The sequence below is a fragment of the Oncorhynchus masou genome, chromosome 13 (genome assembly GCF_036934945.1).
Source record: "Oncorhynchus masou masou isolate Uvic2021 chromosome 13, UVic_Omas_1.1, whole genome shotgun sequence".
NCBI classification, from domain to species: Eukaryota; Metazoa; Chordata; class Actinopteri; order Salmoniformes; family Salmonidae; genus Oncorhynchus; species Oncorhynchus masou.
This window is the reverse complement of record NC_088224.1, coordinates 17986202-18008936: the sequence shown is the minus strand read 5'-3', so window position 1 is coordinate 18008936 and position 22735 is coordinate 17986202. Positions and strand designations below refer to the sequence as shown.

The 22735-nt window shown below is 46.7% G+C and overlaps 1 protein-coding gene across 1 annotated transcript in view; it reads right to left on the bottom strand.

The window, feature by feature from the left end:
- LOC135551842 (tubulointerstitial nephritis antigen-like) overlaps window positions 1-22735 on the bottom strand; it is an 83396-nt gene that overhangs the window by 26423 nt on the left and 34238 nt on the right. The window contains exons 4-5 of the mRNA XM_064983092.1: window positions 10158-10250; window positions 8658-8772 (exon numbers count right to left, since the gene is read on the bottom strand). Of these exons, the coding sequence (XP_064839164.1) occupies window positions 8658-8772; window positions 10158-10250 (208 nt within the window). The remainder of the gene's footprint in view (window positions 1-8657; window positions 8773-10157; window positions 10251-22735) is intronic.

Here is a 22735-nt window from a genome sequence, read left to right as displayed (position 1 = left end):
ACCTCTATCCTCTACCCCATCCTCCACCTCTATCCTCTACCCCATCCTCTCCACCTCTATCCTCTATCCCATCCTCTCCACCTCTATCCTCTCCACCTCTATAATCCACCCCATCCTCCACCTCTATCCTCTACCCCATCCTCCACCTCTATCCTCTACCCCATCCTCTCCACCTCTATCCTCTACCCCATCCTCTCCAGCTCTATCCTCCACCCCATCCTCCACCTCTATCCTCTACCCCATCCTCCACCTCTATCCTCTACCCCATTCTCTCCACCTCTATCCTCTACCCCATCCTCCACCTCTATCCTCTACCCTATCCTTCACCTCTATCCTCTACCCCATTCTCTCCACCTCTATCCTCTACCCCATCCTCCACCTCTATCCTCTACCCCATCCTCCACCTCTATCCTCTACCCCACCCTCCACCTCTATCCTCTACCCCATCCTCCACCTCTATCCTCTAACACATCCTCTCCACCTCTATCCTCCACCCCATCCTCTCCAGCTCTATCCTCCACCCCATCCTCTCCACCTCTATCCTCTACCCCATCCTCTCCACCTCTATCCTCTACCCCTATCCTCCACCTCTATCCTCCACCTCTATCCTCTACCCCATCCTCCACCTCTATCCTCTACCCCATCCTCCACCTCTATCCTCTACCCCATCCTCCACCTCTATTCTCTAACCCAACCTCCACCTCTGTCCACTACCCCATCCTCCACCTCTATCCTCTACCCCATCCTCCACCTCTATCCTCTACCCCATCCTCCACCTCTATCCTCTACCCCATTCTCCACCTCTATCCTCTACCCCATTCTCCACCTCTATCCTCTACCCCATTCTCCACCTCTGTCCACTAACCCATCCTCCACCTCTATCCTCTACCCCATCCTCCACCTCTATCCTCTACCCCATTCTCCACCTCTGTCCTCTCCCCCATCCTCAACACCTCTGTCCTCTACCCCATTCTCCAACTCTGTCCTCTATCCTCATCCCTCATCCTCTACACCTCTATCCTCTACCCCATCCTCACCACCTCTATCCATCCTCTCCACCCATCCTCTACCCCATCCTCTCCACCTCTATCCTCTACCCCATCCTCTCCACCTCTATCCTCCTCCCCATCCTCTCCACCTCTATCCTCCTCCCCATCCCCATCCTCTCCACCTCTCCACCTCCTCCACCCCATCCTCTCCACCTCTATCCTCCACCCCATCCTCCACCTCTATCCTCTACCCCATCCTCACCACCTCTATCCTCCTCCCCATCCTCCACCCCATCCCCATCCTCCACCTCTATCCTCCATCCTCCATCCTCCACCTCTATCCTCCACCCCATCCTCCACCTCTACCCCATCCTCCACCCCATCCACCCCATCCTCCACCTCTATCCTCTACCCCATCCTCCAACTCTATCCTCTACCCCATCCCCTCCACCTCTATCCTCTACCCCATCCTCCCCCTCATCCTCTACCCCATCCTCTCCACCTCTATCCTCTACCCCATCCTCACCACCTCTATCCTCTACCCCATCCTCTCCACCTCTATCCTCTACCCCATCCTCAACACCTATATCCTCTACCCCATCCTCTCCACCTCTATCCTCTACCCCATCCTCTCCACCTCTATCCTCTACCCCATCCTCTCCACCTCTATCCTCTCCACCTCTATCCTCTACCCCATCCTCCACCTCTATCCTCTACCCCAACCTCCACCTCTTTCCTCTACCCCCATCCTCTCTACCTCTATCCTCCCCCATCCTCTATCCTCTACCCCATCCTCTACCTCTATCCTCTACCCCATCCTCCACCTCTATCCTCTACCCCATCCCCCTCTATCCTCTACCCCATCCACCTCTATCCTCTACCCCATCCTCTCCACCTCTATCCTCTACCCCATCCTCTCTACCTCTATCCTCCACCCCATCCTCCCACCTCTATCCTCCTACCCCATCCTCCACCTCTATCCTCTACTCCATCCTCCACCTCTATCCTCTACCCATCCTCCACCCCTATCCTCTACCCCATCCTCCACCATCCTCTACCCCATCCTCCACCTCTATCCTCTACCCCATCCTCTCCACCTCTATCCTCTACCCCATCCTCCACCTCTATCCTCTACCCCATCCTCCACCTCTATCCACCCCATCCTCCATCCTCTACCCCATCCTCCACCTCTATCCTCTACCCCATCCTCCACCTCTATCCTCTACCCCATCCTCCACCTCTACCCCCCATCCTCTCACCTCTATCCTCTACCCCATCCTCATCACCTCTATCCTCTACCCCATCCTCCACCTCTATCCTCTACCCCATCCTCCACCCCTATCCTCTACCCCATCCTCCACCTCTATCCTCTACCCCATCCTCCACCTCTATCCTCTACCCCATCCTCCACCTCTATCCTCTACCCCATCCTCCACCTCTAATCCTCTACCCCATCCTCACCACCTCTATCCTCTACCCCATCCTCACCACCTCCACCTATCCTCTACCCCATCCTCCACCTCTATCCTCCCCATCCTCCACCTCTATCCTCTACCCCATCCTCTCCACCTCTATCCTCTACCCCATCCTCCACCTCTATCCTCCCATCCTCCACCTCTATCCTCTACCCCATCCTCCCACCTCTATCCTCTACCCCATCCTCCACCTCTATCCTCTACCCCATCCTCCACCTCTATCCTCTACCCCATCCTCTCCACCTCTATCCTCTACCCCATCCTCTCCACCTCTATCCTCTACCCCATCCTCCACCCTCTACCCCATCCTCTCCACCTCTATCCTCTACCCCATCCCTCCACCTCTATCCTCTACCCCATCCTCTCCACCTCTATCCTCTACCCCATCCTCTCCACCTCTATCCTCTACCCCATCCTCTCCACCTCTATCCTCTACCCCATCCTCTCCACCTCTATCCCTACCCCATCCTCCACCTATCCTCCCCATCCTCACCACCTCCTCTACCCCATCCTCACCACCTCTATCCTCTACCCCATCCTCTCCACCTCCTATCCTCTACCCCATCCTCCCACCTCTATCCTCTACCCCATCCTCACCACCTCTATCCTCTACCCCATCCTCTCCACCTCTATCCCTCTACCCCATCCTCACCACCTCTATCCTCTACCCCATCCTCACCACCTCCCATCCTCTACCCCATCCTCACCACCTCTATCCTCTACCCCAACCTCTCCACCTTTATCCTCTACCCCATCCTCACCACCTCTATCCTCTACCCCATCCTCACCACCTCTATCCTCTACCCCATCCTCTCCACCTCTATCCTCTACCCCATCCTCACCACCTCTATCCTCTACCCCATCCTCTCCACCTCTATCCTCTACCCCATCCTCTCCACCTCTATCCTCTACCCCATCCTCTCCACCTCTATCCTCTACCCCATCCTCTCCACCTCTATCCTCTACCCCAACCTCTCCACCTCTATCCTCTACCCCATCCTCTATCCTCTACCCCATCCTCACCACCTCTATCCTCTACCCCATCCTCTCCACCTCTATCCTCTACCCCATCCTCTCCACCTCTATCCTCTACCCCATCCTCTCCACCTCTATCCTCTACCCCATCCTCCACCTCTATCCTCTACCCCATCCTCCACCATCCTCTATCCTCCACCTACCCCATCCTCTCCACCTCTATCCTCTACCCCATCCTCCAACTCTATCCTCTACCCCATCCTCTCCACCTCTATCCTCTACCCCATCCTCCACCTCTATCCTCTACCCCATCCTCCACCTCTATCCTCTACCCCATCCTCTCCACCTCTATCCTCTTTCCCATCCTCTCCACCTCTATCCTCTACCCCATCCTCTCCACCTCTATCCTCCACCCCATCCTCCACCTCTATCCTCTACCCCATCCTCCACCTCTATCCTCTAACACATACTCTCCAGCTTTATCCTCCACCCCATCCTCTCCACCCCATCTATCCTCTACCCCATCCTCATCACCTCTATCCTCTACCCCATCCTCCACCTCTATCCTCTACCCCATCCTCCACCTCTATCCTCTACCCCATTCTCCCACCTCCTATCCTCTACCCCATCCTCCACCTCTATCCTCTACCCCATCCTCTCCACCTCTTTCCTCTATCCCATCCTCTCCACCTCTATCCTCTCCACCTCTCCATAATCCACCCCATCCTCCACCTCTATCCTCTACCCCATCCTCCACCTCTATCCTCTACCCCATCCTCTCCACCTCTATCCTCTACCCCATCCTCTCCAGCTCTATCCTCCACCCCATCCTCCACCTCTATCCTCTACCCCATCCTCCACCTCTATCCTCTACCCCATTCTCTCCACCTCTATCCTCTACCCCATCCTCCACCTCTATCCTCTACCCTATCCTTCACCTCTATCCTCTACCCCATTCTCTCCACCCCATCCTCTATCCCTCTACCCCATCCTCCACCTCTATCCTCTACCCCATCCTCCACCTCTATCCTCTACCCCACCCTCCACCTCATCCTCTACCCCATCCTCCACCTCTATCCTCTAACACATCCTCTCCACCTCTATCCTCCACCCCATCCTCTCCACCTCTATCCTCCACCCCATCCTCCTCCACCTCTATCCTCTACCCCATCCTCTCCACCTCTATCCTCTACCCCATCCTCCACCTCTATCCTCCACCCATCCTCCACCCCATCCTCCACCTCTCCATCCTCTCCACCCCTATCCCTCCCCATCCTCCACTCTATCCTCTACCCCATCCTCCACCTCTATCCTCTACCCCATCCTCCACCTCTATCCTCTCCCCATCCTCCAACCTCCACCTCTGTCCACCCCCATCCTCCACCTCTATCCCCTCTACCCCATCCTCCACCTCTATCCTCTACCCCATCCCCATCCACCTCTATCCTCTACCCCATTCTCCACCTCCACCTATCCTCTACCCCATTCCCACCTTCTCCATCCTATCCTACCCCATTCTCCACCCTGTCCACTACCCCATCCTCCACCTCTATCCTCTACCCCATCCTCCACCTCTATCCTCTACCCCATTCTCCACCTCTGTCCTCTCCCCCCATCCTCAACACCTCTGTCCTCTACCCCATTCTCCAACTCTGTCCTCTACCCCATCCTCAACACCTCTATCCTCTACCCCATCCTCACCACCTCTATCCTCTACCCCATCCTCTCCACCTCTATCCTCTACCCCATCCTCTCCACCTCTATCCTCTACCCCATCCTCTCCACCTCTATCCTCTACCCCATCCTCTCCACCTCTATCCTCCTCCCCATCCTCAACACCTCTATCCTCCTCCCCATCCTCCACTTCTATCCTCTACCCCATCCTCTCCACCTGTATCCTCCACCCCATCCTCTCCACCTCCTCCTCCACCCCATCCTCCACCTCTATCATCTACCCCATCCTCACCACCTCTATCCTCCTGCCCATCCTCCACCCCATCCTCCACCTCTATCCTCCACCCCATCCTCCACCTCTATCCTCCACCCCATCCTCCACCTCTATCCTCCACCCCATCCTCCACCTCTATCCTCTACCCCATCCTCCACCTCTATCCTCTACCCCATCCTCCACCTCTATCCTCTACCCCATCCCTCCACCTCTATCCTCTACCCCATCTCCCCTCTATCCTCTACCCCATCCTCACCACCTCTATCCTCTACCCCATCCTCACCACCTCTATCCTCTACCCCATCCTCATCCTCTACCCCATCCTCAACACCTCTATCCTCTACCCCATCCTCTCCACCTCTATCCTCTACCCCATCCTCTCCACCTCTATCCTCTACCTCCCCTCTACCCCATCCTCCCACCTCTATCCTCTCCACCTCTATCCTCTACCCCATCCTCTCCACCTCTATCCTCTACCCCATCCTCCACCTCTATCCTCTACCCCCATCCTCCACCTCTATCCTCTACCCCATCCTCTCCACCTCTATCCTCTACCCCATCCTCTTTCCTCTACCCATCCTCCACCACCTCTATCCTCTACCCCATCCTCTCCACCTCTATCCTCCACCCCATCCACCTCCACCTCTATCCCCATCCTCTCCACCTCTATCCTCTACCCCATCCTCTCTACCTCTATCCTCCCCCATCCCCACCTCCTCTACCCCATCTCTCCACCTCTATCCTCTACCCCATCCTCCACCTCTATCCTCTACCCCATCCTCCCACCTCTATCCTCTACCCCATCCTCTCCACCTCTATCCTCTCTACACCCATCCTCTCCTCTACCCCATCCTCTCCACCTCTATCCTCTACCCCATCCTCTCCACCTCTATCCTCTCCACCCCTATCCTCTACCCCATCCTCCACCTCTATCCTCTACCCCAACCTCCCACTCTTTTCCTCTACCCCATCCTCTCTACCTCTATCCTCTACCCCATCCTCTCTCCTCTATCCTCCATCCTCTCCACCTCCATCCTCCACCCCATCCTCTCCACCTCTATCCTCTACCCCATCCTCCACCTCTATCCTCTACTCCCTCCATCCTCCTCCTCCACCCCATCCTCCACCTCTATCCTCTACCCCATCCTCCACCTCTATCCTACTCCATCCTCCACCTCTATCCTCCCTCTACCCCATCCTCCACCTCTATCCTCTACCCCATCCTCCACCTCTATCCTCTACCCCATCCTCCACCTCACCTCTACCCCATCCTCCACCTCTATCCTCTACCCCATCCTCCACCTCTATCCTCTACCCCATCCTCATCACCTCCTCTACCCCATCCTCCACCTCTATCCTCTACCCCATCCTCATCACCTCTATCCTCCCCATCCTCATCACCCCATCCTCCACCTCTATCCTCTACCCCATCCTCCACCTCTATCCTCTACCCCATCTCCACCTCTATCCTCTACCCCATCCTCCACCTCTATCCTCTACCCCATCCTCCACCTCTATCCTCTACCCCATCCTCCACCTCTAATCTCTACCCCAACCTCTCCACCTCTATCCTCTACCCCATCCTCACCACCTCTATCCTCTACCCTATCCTCCACCTCTATCCTCTACCCCATCCTCCACCTCTATCCTCTACCCCATCCTCCACCTCTATCCTCTACCCCATCCTCCACCTCTATCCTCTACCCCATCCTCCACCTCTATTCTCTACCCCAACCTCCACCTCTATCCTCTACCCCAACCTCCACCTCTATCCTCTACCCCATCCTCTCCACCTCTATCCTCTACCCCATCCTCTCCACCTCTATCCTCTACCCCATCCTCTCCACCTCTATCCCATCCTCTCCACCTCTATCCTCTACCCCATCCTCTCCACCTCTATCCTCTACCCCATCCTCACCACCTTTATCCTCTACCCCATCCTCACCACCTCTATCCTCTACCCCATCCTCTCCACCTCTATCCTCTACCCCATCCTCACCACCTCTATCCTCTACCCCATCCTCTCCACCTCTATCCTCTACCCCAACCTCTCCACCTTTATCCTCTACCCCATCCTCTCCACCTTTATCCTCTACCCCATCCTCACCACCTCTATCCTCTACCCCATCCTCTCCACCTCTATCTTCTACCCCATCCTCACCACCTCTATCCTCTACCCCATCCTCACCACCTCTATCCTCTACCCCAACCTCTCCACCTCTATCCTCTACCCCAACCTCTCCACCTCTATCCTCTACCCCATCCTCTCCACCTCTATCCTCTACCCCATCCTCTCCACCTCTATCCTCTACCCCAACCTCTCCACCTCTATCCTCTACCCCATCCTCTCCACCTTTATCCTCTACCCCATCCTCACCACCTCTATCCTCTACCCCATCCTCTCCACCTCTATCCTCTACCCCATCCTCACCACCTCTATCCTCTACCCCATCCTCACCACCTCTATCCTCTACCCCATCCTCTCCACCTCTATCCTCTACCCCAACCTCTCCACCTCTATCCTCTACCCCAACCTCTCCACCTCTATCCTCTACCCCAACCTCTCCACCTCTATCCTCTACCCCATCCTCTCCACCTCTATCCTCTACCCCAACCTCTCCACCTCTATCCTCTACCCCAACCTCTCCACCTCTATCCTCTACCCCAACCTCTCCACCTCTATCCTCTACCCCATCCTCTCCACCTTTATCCTCCCAAGCCCCTCTGTGATGATTTGACATAATCTGTCTGGTTAGAATGTAAACAGAGTTAAAGACAACACATAGCAGAGGGGAGGCTTCCAAGATCCAGACAGACAAAGAATTATCTACAGATCAATACCAGACTCCGCCTGGTAGCCATAGCTGGTAATGATACAGGCCAGGCAAGTAGAATCTTTAAATAAAATGTTATATCATAGGTCCCTTTTGATGCATATACCTTTTTATTACACAAACTGATCTTTGGAAGATTCTTCTCAGGTTTACATAGGTCATTTTCTGAGAGCGACGTGCTTTGATAAAGTGAAAAACAGACTGCACTGTCCCTCACTCTGAATGTGAGGCCGCGACACCATGTCTGCATCCCAATTGGCTATCTACTCACTACGTACAGTAGTGTGCCCTATGGTCCCTTACATGGGCCCTCATCAAAAGTAGTCACTTTATAGGGAATAGGGTGCCATGGCATTGGAGATCCATGAATCCCCCAGCTTCACCCATCCTCAACCTGCCCCCTATCCCACCCTACCCAGCAGACAGGTGTTCTCACCTGCATCTCGTTCATGCTCATGATGGTCCTGGAGGGCCTCTGTGTCCCCAGGCGATACCTCAGGCCCTCGTCCAGAGACATGCCATAGAACTGGCTGTAGTTTGCTGCCCGCCAGCTAGGGAGAGAGAGGAAAGTCAGGACAGTGAGTGTAAAATATGTGTGTATGTGTGTTTGCGTGTGTTTTTAAAACTTCTTCAGGATTGGTGGATCCCCTGCGGGAAGGTTGAGCTAACGTAGGCTAATGCGATTAGCATGATGTTATAAGTAACAAGAAAATTTCCCAGGACCTTAATATATCTAATATTGGCAGAAAGCTTACATTATTGTTAATCTAACTGCACTGTCCAATTTACAGTACCGTAATTGCTGGACTATTAAGCGCACCTGAATATAAACCGCACCCACTGAATCATTAAAAAAATATGTATTTTGTACATAAATAAGCCGCACATGTCTATAAGCCGCAGGTGCCTACCGGTACATTGAAACAAATTAACTTTACACAAACGAAACACGGCTTGTAACAAAAATAAATAGGCTTTAACGAAACACGGCTTGTAACAAAAATTAAACAGTAGCCTACCAAGAAAGTCATTGGTCACTATCTTCCTCCTCCTGTGCACTGAAACCACTGAAGTCATCTCCTTCGGTGTCGGAGTTGAATAGCCTCAGAATTGCTTCATCCGATGTTGGATCGCTGCCCTCTTCAACACGCATCAGTCCAGCCTTTCGAAACCCGTTGATGATAAAGGATTTTTTGACAATGCTCCACGCTGTCAGCAGCTCTATTTCATTTTCCAACGGCCAGATCGATCGCCTTCAACTTGGCAGGGTAGCCTAGTGGTTAGAGCATTGGACTAGTAACCGGAAAGCTGCATCATATGCATTTCTTCGTGTCTTTGCCATGATGAGGGTGACAAAATGACTACCGTAATCAGAATGATGGGAAGTTTGAGCGCGCTCGATATACGTCACATTATGTGACGGTGCTCAGTTTTTTGGCGGCATGAATCTTGTGAAAGCGGGAAAAATCCATAAATTAGCCGAGTCATTGTATAAACCGCGAGGTTCAACGTGTGGGAAAAAAGTAGCGGCTTATAGTCCGGAAATTACAGTAGCTATTACTGTCACGATCGTCGTAAGAAGCGGACCAAAGCGCAGCGTGATATGAATACATGTTCTATATTTAATGAAGAAAGAACACTAAAACAAACTTACAAAACAACAAAGATGATGGTAAAAAAAAAATACAAAACATCGGTTGTTTTTTTCTTTGTATTATCTTTAACCAGATCAAATGTGTTATATTCTCCTACATTCCTTTCACATTTCCACAAACTTCAAAGTGTTTCCTTTCAAATGGTACCAAGAATATGAGAATATGCATATCCTTGCTTTAAGGGCCTGAGCTACAGGCAGTTAGATTTGGGTATGTCATTTTAGGAGAACATTTAAAAAAAGGGTCGAACCCTTAAGAGTTTTTTTTTTAAGTGCCCTTACCCAAAGTTTCCTCTGTTGACAGCCTGGATCATATCATTCTCTATCAGACAGGCATGCTGCTCACACTCCCAACGGCCAGTGGTTCCACACGTGCTGTAGGAGGTAGAGAAGGGGAGGGGGAGAAGAGCAGAGAGAGAGGAGCAGATAAAGAGGGGGAAGATGAATGAAGAGGGCAGCCCAGAGAGGGTACAAGAGTTCAAGTTAGAATGGACAGGGGTCAGAACTCAGAACACTGCTTTAGATTCATCGATAATGGTGCCACATTTTATTCATTATAATAATTGGAAGTCTACTAGTGTACTGCACAGACTGTAGTTCAAGTGATTGATGTAATTTACTGTACAAAAGCACAACTGACCGTTGTCCACTGTTGTGAAGTAATGAGGCTGAATTAACGGAAGGAACAAGGAACGCCAACAGTCAATATAGAGAGAACATTTTAAAAAATAAAACATGTATAAGAAGCTACACTGTATAGCCTAATTCCTCATGGAGAGACTGAACAAGATGATCACGGGACTTGGCAAAGGGAGAGGGAAAAGAGAGAGAGAGAGGAGAGAGAATGAAGGGATGAAGAAGGGGCCTTTTAAGGCAACAGATCACAGAAAAATGTCAATTTTTAGTCCTAAGGAACCAGGGGGAGTGAATACTAACCAGTCTGATGGGCGTGATAAGTAGATATTGAAACATGACCGCATAAACATTTTTGTGATCCACTGAAAGAGAGCATTTCTACTGTCTGTGCTGTGCTGAGTCACTGCGGGGAGGTGTGCCATAGCCACCTGAAACAACTAGTAGCTGGACAAACACACATACAGTACAGTACAGTCATAGGCCAAAATCACACATTATCCCCTAGTGCACTCCTTTTGATTAGGGTCTATTCGGCTATGGTCAAAAGTAGTGTACTATGTAGGGCATGTGGTGCCATTTGGGACACACACATGAAGTCTGATAGGCCTAATGTACAACATACTGAAAGGAAGAGAGTGGAATGTAGATATACATTACCATGGTAACAACTCCTTAAACCAGCTTTATCTAATATGTTTCGGGTCTGACACCTATAGACTTGCCATAAACATTCACACTAGCTCATGATTCCTATGTATTCACAATGAGTTGCAGTGCATACTCACACAGGTGGTTCATATACAGTACTATCTAACGAAAGATGAGGAGGATGACTTAACTGCTTACCTCATCATTATCTTAAGATAATACTAACCCGATCTCTGGTGCTATCGAGAATGTAAAAGGGTTCTTCGGCTGTCCCCATAGGAGAACCCTTTGTAGAACCCTTTTTGGTTCCAGGTAGAACCCTTTCCACAGAGGTTTCTAGATGGAACCCAAAAGAGTTCTACCTGGAACCAAAAATGGTTCTACCTGGAACCAAAAAGGGTTCTATCTGGAACCAAAAAGGGTTATGCTATGGGAAGAGCCGGAGAACCCTTTTGTAACCCTTTTTTTTTAAGACTGTACCTAGAAATCTCAGACTATAAAGTCTATTGGATGTGTGGTTCTATTTTATAGAGTGGAGTCCCTGTCTAGATCCCCAGTCAGAACCACCAAAACATTCTAATTTAGTCATGCTTGGTCCAATATGTGTATTAGCTAACAAACAAACATTCCAGGGACAACATACAGTCAGACACATTTGTACACTCAGTGACATTGTGGTTAGAGTGTCTGCCCTCAGATTGGAAGGTTGTGAGTTCAATCCCTGGCCAAATCAAAGACTGTAGAAATGGGACCTGATGCCTCTCTGCTTGGCACTCAGTGTTAAGTCGATACATTGGTGGTAAGGCCCTGGGACACACAAACGTCCTGTCCAGGGAGAGTAGTTGTACATCAAGCTGCCTCACGCTACGGAACCAGGAGAAATAACTCTGACCTATAAGCCAAGGCTTCTTACTACTTACACACACCCTGCAACCCTGGCACAGACCCAGACCCGTGACTGAACCTGAGGCCAATAGAGGCTGTCTGATATCTCTGCTTGGTGGAAACAGACAGTGACTTTTAACCTCTAACCCCTTCCCTCAGCAGCCCAGAAACATATAGAAGCCTCCAGTAGTCTCTGTGCCAGGAACCAGACACAGTGGGCCGAAGCAGAAATAAATGAATGCACTGAAACACACTCTGAGGTCTAGGTCTGGTACAGAGTACAGAGACAGAGGGGTGAAATACGAGGGGTGTGTGAACATTAGGAGACCATAGCATCACACTTCAACAACAAGAGGCAAGAATAATACCCAGCAGGGAGAGTCTCACCTCTCAGACCACAGCCAGGTAGAAAGGGAGACAGGCAGAATCACAAAAAGACATACGAAAGACATATACACACACACAAACACACACTATGAAACAGCCCGTGGTGAGAATTCTACCTCCCCTCATCATGGAAACTGTCTTCACCCCTCATCCCCTCTGTTATTTTGAATGACTATACATCCCCAAGACAGGAAAACCATCCACACCCCACAAGCAAGGTGCTTAGAACAAAGACAGTCCTTTCCATAAAGACAAAAAGACGAGCTGTTAGTGAGGGCTACTCAATGCAATTCGTCAAAATTAAAAAGATAGAGTTGACACAGAATTTGGTGTCTATGACAACCTGGCATTGTCTTTCTACATATTCCTGTGTTTGAGAGAGTTTTCCAGGTGTCTCTGTATTAGAAAGAGGTTTCCAGGTGTCTGTATTAGAAAGAGGTTTCCAGGTGTCTGTGTATTAGAAAGAGGTTTCCAGGTGTCTGTATTAGAAAGAGGTTTCCAGGTGTCTGTATTAGAAAGAGGTTTCCATGTGTCTGTATTAGAAAGAGGTTTCCAGGTGTCTGTACTAGAAAGAGGTTCCCAGGTGTCTCTGTATTAGAAAGAGGTTTCCAGGTGTCTGTATTAGAAAGAGGTTTCCAGGTGTCTGTGTATTAGAAAGAGGTTTCCAGGTGTCTGTATTAGAAAGAGGTTTCCAGGTGTCTCTGTACTAGAAAGAGGTTCCCAGGTGTCTGTGTATTAGAAAGAGGTTTCCAGGTGTCTGTGTATTAGAAAGAGGATCCCAGGTGTCTGTACTAGAAAGAGGTTCCCAGGTGTCTGTATTAGAAAGAGGTTTCCAGGTGTCTGTGTATTAGAAAGAGGTTTCCAGGTGTCTGTATTAGAAAGAGGTTTCCATGTGTCTGTATTAGAAAGAGGTTTCCAGGTGTCTGTACTAGAAAGAGGTTTCCAGGTGTCTGTGTGTTAGAAATTGTTTCAGATATTGTCCAGGTGTATTGACATGTTAGAGAGATGTTGTCCAGGTGTATTGACATGTTAGAGAGATGTTGTCCAGGTGTATTGACATGTTAGAGAGATGTTGTCCAGGTGAATTGACATGTTAGACAGATGTTGCCCAGGTGTATTGACATGTTAGAGAGTGGTTGTCCAGGTGTATTGACATGTTAGACAGATGTTGTCCAGGTGTATTAACATGTTAGACAGATGTTGTCCAGGTGAATTGACATGTTAGACAGATGTTGCCCAGGTGTATTGACATGTTAGAGAAAGTTGTCCAGGTGTATTGACATGTTAGACAGATGTTGTCCAGGTGTATTGACATGTTAGAGAGATGTTGTCCAGGTGTATTGACATGTTAGACAGATGTTGTCCAGGTGTATTGACATGTTAGAGAGATGTTGTCCAGGTGAATTGACATGTTAGACAGATGTTGCCCAGGTGTATTGACATGTTAGAGAGATGTTGTCCAGGTGTATTGACATGTTAGACAGATGTTGTCCAGGTGTATTGACATGTTAGAGAGATGTTGTCCAGGTGTATTGACATGTTAGACAGATGTTGTCCAGGTGTATTGACATGTTAGAGAGATGTTGTCCAGGTGTATTGACATGTTAGAGATATGTTGTCCAGGTGTATTGACATGTTAGAGAGATGTTGTCCAGGTTATTGACCAGATAGTCAGATGTTGTCCAGGTGTATTGACATGTTAGAGATATGTTGTCCAGGTGTATTGACATGTTAGAGAGATGTTGTCCAGGTGTATTGACATGTTAGACAGATGTTGTCCAGGTGTATTGACATGTTAGAGAGATGTTGTCCAGGTGAATTGACATGTTAGACAGATGTTGCCCAGGTGTATTGACATGTTAGAGAGATGTTGTCCAGGTGTATTGACATGTTAGAGAGATGTTGTCCAGGTGTATTGACATGTTAGAGAGATGTTGTCCAGGTGTATTGACATGTTAGACAGATGTTGTCCAGGTGTATTGACATGTTAGAGAGATGTTGTCCAGGTGTATTGACATGTTAGAGATATGTTGTCTAGGTGTATTGACATGTTAGAGAGATGTTGTCCAGGTTATTGACCAGATAGTCAGATGTTGTCCAGGTGTATTGACATGTTAGAGATATGTTGTCCAGGTGTATTGACATGTTAGAGATGTTGTCCAGGTTATTGACCAGATAGTCAGATGTTGTCCAGGTGTATTGACATGTTAGACAGATGTTGTCCAGGTGTATTGACATGTTAGAGAGATGTTGTCCAGGTGAATTGACATGTTAGACAGATGTTGCCCAGGTGTATTGACATGTTAGAGAGATGTTGTCCAGGTGTATTGGCATGTTAGAGAGATGTTGTCCAGGTGTATTGACATGTTAGACAGATGTTGTCCAGGTGTATTGACATGTTAGAGAGATGTTGTCCAGGTGTATTGACATGTTAGACAGATGTTGTCCAGGTGTATTGACATGTTAGAGAGATGTTGTCCAGGTGTATTGACATGTTAGAGATATGTTGTCCAGGTGTATTGACATGTTAGAGAGATGTTGTCCAGGTTATTGACCAGATAGTCAGATGTTGTCCAGGTGTATTGACATGTTAGAGATATGTTGTCCAGGTGTATTGACATGTTAGAGAGATGTTGTCCAGGTGTATTGGCATGTTAGAGAGATGTTGTCCAGGTGTATTGACATGTTAGACAGATGTTGTCCAGGTGTATTGACATGTTAGAGAGATGTTGTCCAGGTGTATTGACATGTTAGACAGATGTTGTCCAGGTGTATTGACATGTTAGAGAGATGTTGTCCAGGTGTATTGACATGTTAGAGATATGTTGTCCAGGTGTATTGACATGTTAGAGAGATGTTGTCCAGGTTATTGACCAGATAGTCAGATGTTGTCCAGGTGTATTGACATGTTAGAGATATGTTGTCCAGGTGTATTGACATGTTAGAGAGATGTTGTCCAGGTGTATTGACATGTTAGAGATATGTTGTCCAGGTGTATTGACATGTTAGAGAGATGTTGTCCAGGTTATTGACCAGATAGTCAGATGTTGTCCAGGTGTATTGACATGTCAGACAGATGTTGTCCAGGTGTATTGACATGTTAGACAGATGTTGTCCAGGTGTATTGACATGTTAGACAGATGTTGTCCAGGTGTATTGACATGTTAGAGAGATAATGCCCAGGTGTATTGACATGTTAGAGAGATGTTGTCCAGGTGTATTGACATGTTAGAGAGATGTTGTCCAGGTGTATTGACATGTTAGAGAGATGTTGTCCAGGTGTATTGACATGTTAGAGAGATGTTGTCCAGGTGTATTGACATGTTAGAGATATGTTGTCCAGGTGTATTGACATGTTAGAGAGATGTTGTCCAGGTTATTGACCAGATAGTCAGATGTTGTCCAGGTGTATTGACATGTTAGAGATATGTTGTCCAGGTGTATTGACATGTTAGAGAGATGTTGTCCAGGTTATTGACCAGATAGTCAGATGTTGTCCAGGTGTATTGACATGTTAGAGATATGTTGTCCAGGTGTATTGACATGTTAGAGAGATGTTGTCCAGGTTATTGACCAGATAGTCAGATGTTGTCCAGGTGTATTGACATGTTAGAGATATGTTGTCCAGGTGTATTGACATGTTAGACAGATGTTGTCCAGGTTATTGACCAGATAGTCAGATGTTGCCCAGGTGTATTGACATGTTAGACAGATGTTGTCCAGGTTATTGACCAGATAGACAGATGTTGTCCAGGTGTATTGACATGTTAGAGATATGTTGTCCAGGTGTATTGACATGTTAGAGAGATGTTGTCCAGGTGTATTGGCATGTTAGAGAGATGTTGTCCAGGTTATTGACCGGATAGTCAGATGTTGTCCAGGTGTATTGACATGTTAGAGATATGTTGTCCAGGTGTATTGACATGTTAGAAAGATGTTGTCCAGGTTATTGACCAGATAGTCAGATGTTGTCCAGGTGTATTGACATGTTAGAGATGTTGTCCAGGTTATTGACCAGATAGTCAGATGTTGTCCAGGTGTATTGACATGTTAGAGAGATGTTGTCCAGGTTATTGACCAGATAGTCAGATGTTGTCCAGGTGTATTGACATGTTAGAGAGATGTTGTCCAGGTGTATTGACCAGATAGTCAGATGTTGTCCAGGTGTATTAACATGTTAGAGATATGTTGTCCAGGTGTATTGACATGTTTGAGAGATGTTGTCCAGGTTATTGACCAGATAGTCAGATGTTGTCCAGGTGTATTGACATGTTAGAGAGATGTTGTCCAGGTGTATTAACATGTTAGACAGATGTTGTCCAGGTTATTGACCAGATAGTCAGATGTTGTCCAGGTGTATTGACATGTTAGAGAGATGTTGTCCAGGTTATTGACCAGATAGACAGATGTTGCCCAGGTCGTCTGTATTGACATGTTAGACAGATGTTGTCCAGGTGTATTGACATGTTAGACAGATGTTGTCCAGGTGTATTGACATGTTAGAGAGATGTTGTCCAGGTGTATTGACATGTTAGAGAGATGGTGTCCAGGTGTACTGACATGTTAGAGATGTTGTCCAGGTGTATTGACATGTCAGAGAGATGTTGTCCAGGTGTATTGACATGTTAGACAGATGTTGTCCAGGTGTATTGACATGTTAGACAGATGTTGTCCAGGTGTATTGACATGTTAGAGAGATGTTGTCCAGGTGTATTGACATGTTAGACAGATGTTGTCCAGGTGTATTAACATGTTAGACAGATGTTGTCCAGGTGTATTGGCATGTTAGAGAGATGTTGCCCAGGTGTATTGGCATGTTAGACAGATGTTGTCCAGGTTATTGACCAGATAGTCAGATGTTGTCCAGGTGTATTGACATGTTAGAGAGATGTTGTCCAGGTGTATTGACATGTTAGAGAGATGTTGTCCAGGTTATTGACCAGATAGTCAGATGTTGTCCAGGTGTATTGACATGTTAGAGATATGTTGTCCAGGTGTATTGACATGTTAGACAGATGTTGTCCAGGTGTATTGACATGTTAGAGAGATGTTGCCCAGGTATATTGACATGTTAGAGATGTTGTCCAGGTTATTGACCAGATAGTCAGATGTTGTCCAGGTGTATTGACATGTTAGAGATATGTTGTCCAGGTGTATTGACATGTTAGAAAGATGTTGTCCAGGTTATTGACCAGATAGTCAGATGTTGTCCAGGTGTATTGACATGTTAGAGATGTTGTCCAGGTTATTGACCAGATAGTCAGATGTTGTCCAGGTGTATTGACATGTTAGAGAGATGTTGTCCAGGTTATTGACCAGATAGTCAGATGTTGTCCAGGTGTATTGACATGTTAGAGAGATGTTGTCCAGGTGTATTGACCAGATAGTCAGATGTTGTCCAGGTGTATTAACATGTTAGAGATATGTTGTCCAGGTGTATTGACATGTTTGAGAGATGTTGTCCAGGTTATTGACCAGATAGTCAGATGTTGTCCAGGTGTATTGACATGTTAGAGATATGTTGTCCAGGTGTATTGACATGTTAGAAAGATGTTGTCCAGGTTATTGACCAGATAGTCAGATGTTGTCCAGGTGTATTGACATGTTAGAGAGATGTTGTCCAGGTTATTGACCAGATAGTCAGATGTTGTCCAGGTGTATTGACATGTTAGAGATGTTGTCCAGGTTATTGACCAGATAGTCAGATGTTGTCCAGGTGTATTGACATGTTAGAGATGTTGTCCAGGTGTATTGACCAGATAGTCAGATGTTGTCCAGGTGTATTAACATGTTAGAGATATGTTGTCCAGGTGTATTGACATGTTTGAGAGATGTTGTCCAGGTTATTGACCAGATAGTCAGATGTTGTCCAGGTGTATTGACATGTTAGAGAGATGTTGTCCAGGTGTATTGACATGTTAGACAGATGTTGTCCAGGTTATTGACCAGATAGTCAGATGTTGTCCAGGTGTATTGACATGTTAGAGAGATGTTGTCCAGGTTATTGACCAGATAGACAGATGTTGCCCAGGTCGTCTGTATTGACATGTTAGACAGATGTTGTCCAGGTGTATTGACATGTTAGACAGATGTTGTCCAGGTGTATTGACATGTTAGAGAGATGTTGTCCAGGTGTATTGACATGTTAGAGAGATGGTGTCCAGGTGTACTGACATGTTAGAGAGATGTTGTCCAGGTGTATTGACATGTCAGAGAGATGTTGTCCAGGTGTATTGACATGTTAGACAGATGTTGTCCAGGTGTATTGACATGTTAGACAGATGTTGCCCAGGTGTATTGACATGTTAGAGAGATGTTGTCCAGGTGTATTGACATGTTAGACAGATGTTGTCCAGGTGTATTAACATGTTAGACAGATGTTGTCCAGGTGTATTGGCATGTTAGAGAGATGTTGCCCAGGTGTATTGGCATGTTAGACAGATGTTGTCCAGGTTATTGACCAGATAGTCAGATGTTGTCCAGGTGTATTGACATGTTAGAGAGATGTTGTCCAGGTGTATTGACCAGATAGTCAGATGTTGTCCAGGTGTATTAACATGTTAGAGATATGTTGTCCAGGTGTATTGACATGTTTGAGAGACGTTGTCCAGGTTATTGACCAGATAGTCAGATGTTGTCCAGGTGTATTGACATGTTAGAGAGATGTTGTCCAGGTGTATTGACATGTTAGACAGATGTTGTCCAGGTTATTGACCAGATAGTCAGATGTTGTCCAGGTGTATTGACATGTTAGAGATGTTGTCCAGGTTATTGACCAGATAGACAGATGTTGCCCAGGTCGTCTGTATTGACATGTTAGACAGATGTTGTCCAGGTGTATTGACATGTTAGACAGATGTTGTCCAGGTGTATTGACATGTTAGAGAGATGTTGTCCAGGTGTATTGACATGTTAGAGAGATGGTGTCCAGGTGTACTGACATGTTAGAGAGATGTTGTCCAGGTGTATTGACATGTCAGAGAGATGTTGTCCAGGTGTATTGACATGTTAGACAGATGTTGTCCAGGTGTATTGACATGTTAGACAGATGTTGCCCAGGTGTATTGACATGTTAGAGAGATGTTGTCCAGGTGTATTGACATGTTAGACAGATGTTGTCCAGGTGTATTAACATGTTAGACAGATGTTGTCCAGGTGTATTGGCATATTAGAGAGATGTTGCCCAGGTGTATTGGCATGTTAGACAGATGTTGTCCAGGTGTATTGACATGTTAGAGAGATGTTCAGATGTATTGACATGTTAGAGAGATGTTCAGGTGTATTGACATGTTAGACAGATGTTGTCCAGGTGTATTGGCATGTTAGAGAGATGTTGCCCAGGTGTATTGACATGTTAGACAGATGTTGTCCAGGTGTATTGACATGTTAGACAGATGTTGTCCAGGTGTATTGACATGTTAGACAGATGTTGCCCAGGTGTATTGACATGTTAGAGAGATGTTGTCCAGGTGTATTAACATGTAAGACAGATGTTGTCCAGGTGTATTGACATGTTAGACAGATGTTGTCCAGGTGTATTGACATGTCAGAGAGATGTTGTCCAGGTGTATTGACATTTTAGAGAGATGTTGTCCAGGTGTATTAACATGTTAGACAGATGTTGTCCAGGTGTATTGACATGTTAGAGAGATGTTGTCCAGGTGTATTGACATGTTAGAGAGATGTTGTCCAGGTGTATTGACATGTTAGACAGATGTTGCCCAGGTGTATTGACATGTTAGAGAGATGTTGTCCAGGTGTATTGACATGTTAGAGAGATGTTGTCCAGGTGTATTGACATGTTAGAGAGATGTTGCCCAGGTGTATTGGCATGTTAGACAGATGTTGTCCAGGTGTATTGACATGTTAGAGAGATGTTTAGATGTATTGACATGTTACAGAGATGTTCAGGTGTATTGACATGTCAGAGAGATGTTGCCCAGGTGTATTGACATGTTAGAGAGATTTTGTCCAGGTGTATCAACATGTTAGACAGATGTTGTCCAGGTGTATTGACATGTTAGACAGATGTTGTCCAGTTGTATTGACATGTCAGAGAGATGTTGTCCAGGTGTATTGACATGTTAGAGAGATGTTGTCCAGGTGTATTAACATGTTAGACAGATGTTGTCCAGGTGTATTGACATGTTAGAGAGATGTTGTCCAGGTGTATTGACATGTTAGACAGATGTTGTCCAGGTGTATTAACATGTTAGAGAGATGTTGTCCAGGTGTATTGACATGTTAGAGAGATGTTCAGGTGTATTGACATGTTAGACAGATGTTGTCCAGGTGTATTGGCATGTTAGAGAGATGTTGTCCAGGTGTATTAACATGTTAGACAGATGTTGTCCAGGTGTATTGACATGTTAGACAGATGTTGTCCAGGTGTTTTGACATGTTAGAGAGATGTTGTCCAGGTGTATTGACATGTTAGACAGATGTTGTCCAGGTGTATTGACATGTTAGAGAGATGTTGTCCAGGTGTATTGACATGTTAGACAGATGTTGTCCAGGTGTATTGACATGTTAGAGATGTTGTCCAGGTGTACTGACATGTTAGACAGATGTTGTCCAGGTGTATTGACATGTTAGAGAGATGTTGTCCAGGTGTATTGACATGTTAGAGAGATGTTGTCCAGGTGTACTGACATGTTAGACAGATGTTGTCCAGGTGTATTGACATGTTAGAGAGATGTTGTCCAGGTGTATTAACATGTTAGACAGATGTTGTCCAGGTGTATTAACATGTTAGAGAGATGTTGTCCAGGTGTATTGACATGTTAGAGAGATGTTCAGGTGTATTGACATGTTAGACAGATGTTGTCCAGGTGTATTGGCATGTTAGAGAGATGTTGCCCAGGTGTATTGACATGTTAGAGAGATGTTGTCCAGGTGTATTAACATGTTAGACAGATGTTGTCCAGGTGTATTGACATGTTAGAGAGATGTTGTCCAGGTGTATTGACATGTTAGACAGATGTTGCCCAGGTGTTTTGACATGTTAGAGAGATGTTGTCCAGGTGTATTAACATGTTAGAGAGATGTTGTCCAGGTGTATTGACATGTTAGACAGATGTTGTCCAGGTGTTTTGACATGTTAGAGAGATGTTGTCCAGGTGTATTGACATGTTAGACAGATGTTGTCCAGGTGTATTGACATGTTAGAGAGATGTTGTCCAGGTGTATTGACATGTTAGACAGATGTTGTCCAGGTGTATTGACATGTTAGAGAGATGTTGTCCAGGTGTACTGACATGTTAGACAGATGTTGTCCAGGTGTATTGACATGTTAGAGAGATGTTGTCCAGGTGTATTGACATGTTAGAGAGATGTTGTCCAGGTGTACTGACATGTTAGACAGATGTTGTCCAGGTGTTTTGACATGTTAGAGAGATGTTGTCCAGGTGTATTAACATGTTAGACAGATGTTGTCCAGGTGTATTAACATGTTAGAGAGATGTTGTCCAGGTGTATTGACATGTTAGAGAGATGTTCAGGTGTATTGACATGTTAGACAGATGTTGTCCAGGTGTATTGGCATGTTAGAGAGATGTTGCCCAGGTGTATTGACATGTTAGACAGATGTTGTCCAGGTGTATTAACATGTTAGACAGATGTTGTCCAGGTGTATTGACATGTTAGAGAGATGTTGTCCAGGTGTATTGACATGTTAGACAGATGTTGCCCAGGTGTATTGACATGTTAGAGAGATGTTGTGCAGGTGTATTGACATGTTAGAGAGATGTTCAGGTGTATTGACATGTCAGAGAGATGTTGTCCAGGTGTATTGACATGTTAGACAGATGTTGTCCAGGTGTATTGACATGTTAGACAGATGTTGTCCAGGTGTATTGACATGTTAGACAGATGTTGTCCAGGTGTATTGACATGTTAGACAGATGTTGTCCAGGTGTATTGACATGTTAGAGAGATGTTGTCCAGGTGTATTAACATGTTAGACAGATGTTGTCCAGGTGTATTGACATGTTAGACAGATGTTGTCCAGGTGTATTGACATGTCAGAGAGATGTTGTCCAGGTGTATTGACATTTTAGAGAGATGTTGTCCAGGTGTATTAACATGTTAGACAGATGTTGTCCAGGTGTATTGACATGTTAGAGAGATGTTGCCCAGGTGTATTGACATGTTAGAGAGATGTTGTCCAGGTGTATTAACATGTTAGACAGATGTTGTCCAGGTGTATTGACATGTTAGACAGATGTTGTCCAGGTGATTTGACATGTTAGAGAGATGGTGTCCAGGTGTACTGACATGTTAGAGAGATGTTCAGGTGTATTGAC